This window comes from Meriones unguiculatus, chromosome 9, assembly GCF_030254825.1.
Source record: "Meriones unguiculatus strain TT.TT164.6M chromosome 9, Bangor_MerUng_6.1, whole genome shotgun sequence".
NCBI lineage: Eukaryota > Metazoa > Chordata > Mammalia > Rodentia > Muridae > Meriones > Meriones unguiculatus.
In genome coordinates, this window is record NC_083357.1 from 29,456,569 (window position 1) to 29,458,429 (window position 1,861).

Sequence of the window (1,861 nt, forward strand, 5' to 3'; positions counted from 1 at the left end):
TTTATTGTTTTCTAAGATCCCTTTTATGGAGGGACAGGAGATTTCTTCCTCCTGTCTTTATTTCATTAGGAGCCCTAGATCACTATTTGCCCAACTGTTCCAACTCATACCTGAGGATTCATTATTGCCAAATTAATTTTGAAACTATCAGCTACTTCAGTGCACATGAAAGCCTACTACAGACTTGCAATAATTTGGTAGATCATTCATGCTACACAGGAAATTGAATATATGACAGTACTTATCTCCTCAGCATTTACTGCTATTCTATTCACGGCCCTGAAGAGGAAACAGGCACAAAGCCCTTGACTTTTACAGGGAATGTAAACCTGTGTCTTCATATTTGACTTCCAGTCAGCCTGAAGATTTGTTCAGCTAATTCTTCCTTGGGCTTATTATATTTGCTTTGCAGAGTAAGTTCTTTTATAGAGAGGGGTGTGACTCCTGCTTATCATGGCACTGTTATGATAAGTAAAGTTATGTAACCATCCCACATGTCCATCAACAAGTGGTAAGAAAATGTGCTGTTACATGTACACAATGGAATCTAGTCTTATTCTGCCATAAGGAAGAAGGAAATGAGCAGTTGCTGGAAAATTGTTGGAACTGGAGACCATGTCTACTGTAAAATCCCAGGCTCACAAAGACAAATGTTGCATAATTCTTTCATATGGAAAGTGATTGTTTTAAAAGGACATGAAAGCAGAAGAGGAAGGAGACAGAGGGAGAGAAGAAGGAGAACAAGAGAAGATAACAGACAGGTGCATGTGATCAGACAAAGTCCGTGATATATATGCATAGAAGTGTAAAGAAACCCATTCTTTTTTTTTTTTTTTTTTCAGGCTTGTTTTCAGGTTTATTGAAAATAGACAGAACAGACTTAAACAGCTCCACGTGGTGTTTTGAAATTCATCCCAACTGTAGGCTGAGTGACTTGCAGGTTGGAGAGACTGCCAAAGTCCAGAAGCTTCAGCATTTCCTTGGTGTCAGGATCTACCTCAATAATCTCCTGATCTAGAGCTGAGACCTCGGGAACATAGTTATCTCTTCTCTCTCTCTCTTCTTCCTGCAACTTGATAGAGATACCTCTCACAGGACCTCTCTGAATCCGCTTCATCAGATGCGTGACATAGCCGGCTATCTTGTTGCGGAGTTTCTTGCTGGGGATAATGGCGATCTCCTCGCACACGCGCTTGTTGGTGTGGAAGTCATTACCCAGGCGCGTGTAGTACTTCTTGATGATGACCCGGGCCGCCTTCTTCACAGTCTTGGTGCGAACGCGGCCCATGTTGGCGGGTCTCGGTAAAAGAGCAAGAAACCCATTCTTTTCTACAATTTCCATGTGCTGACTTATATGTCTAGAGTGTGGCAAAGCACACAAGACCTGTACAGGTTCAAGCTCAGCAGGGTTCCAGCACTGACCTGGGGAAGTGAAAATGGGAGCTCCCCTTAACCAAAAAACTGCTTGAAACTGGGGTATTCCAGCAAAGGAAACATCAGTTTTCTCCAATGGAGTGTCACTGGGTGTTTTAATCACACTCCAGGGCAAGGCCAGCTGCCCAGGAAGAGTAGACAACACAAGACCAACTCAATGGTCTGTTTCTGTCATTTTACTTTGTTTTGGATTTTTTGTGTGTGTGTGTGCGTTATTGGTTTTTGATCTGTCTGTTTTGATTTTCATTTTTGTGGTTTTGTCGAGGTTTTTCTTGCTTTTTTATTTTCGTTTCTTTTTTTGTTGTTAATTCTCTTCCTTTTTTGAAAGATAGCATAAAGTTGGGTGAGGGAGGTGGGGATGCTCTGGGAGGAGTTGGGAGAGAAGAAAAGCATAATCAAAACATATGGCATAAACAAATTCTTAAAA

The 1,861-nt window shown here is 41.5% G+C and overlaps 1 protein-coding gene across 1 annotated transcript; it reads right to left on the bottom strand.

Annotated features, from left to right (window-relative positions):
- Window positions 1–820: 820 nt before the first annotated feature.
- LOC132656427 (small ribosomal subunit protein eS17-like) lies at window positions 821–1,310 on the bottom strand. Its single transcript, XM_060390984.1, has one exon. The coding sequence runs from the start codon at window positions 1,286–1,288 to the stop codon at window positions 881–883; it is 408 nt and encodes a 135-aa protein (XP_060246967.1). The 5' UTR covers window positions 1,289–1,310; the 3' UTR covers window positions 821–880.
- Window positions 1,311–1,861: the final 551 nt, after the last annotated feature.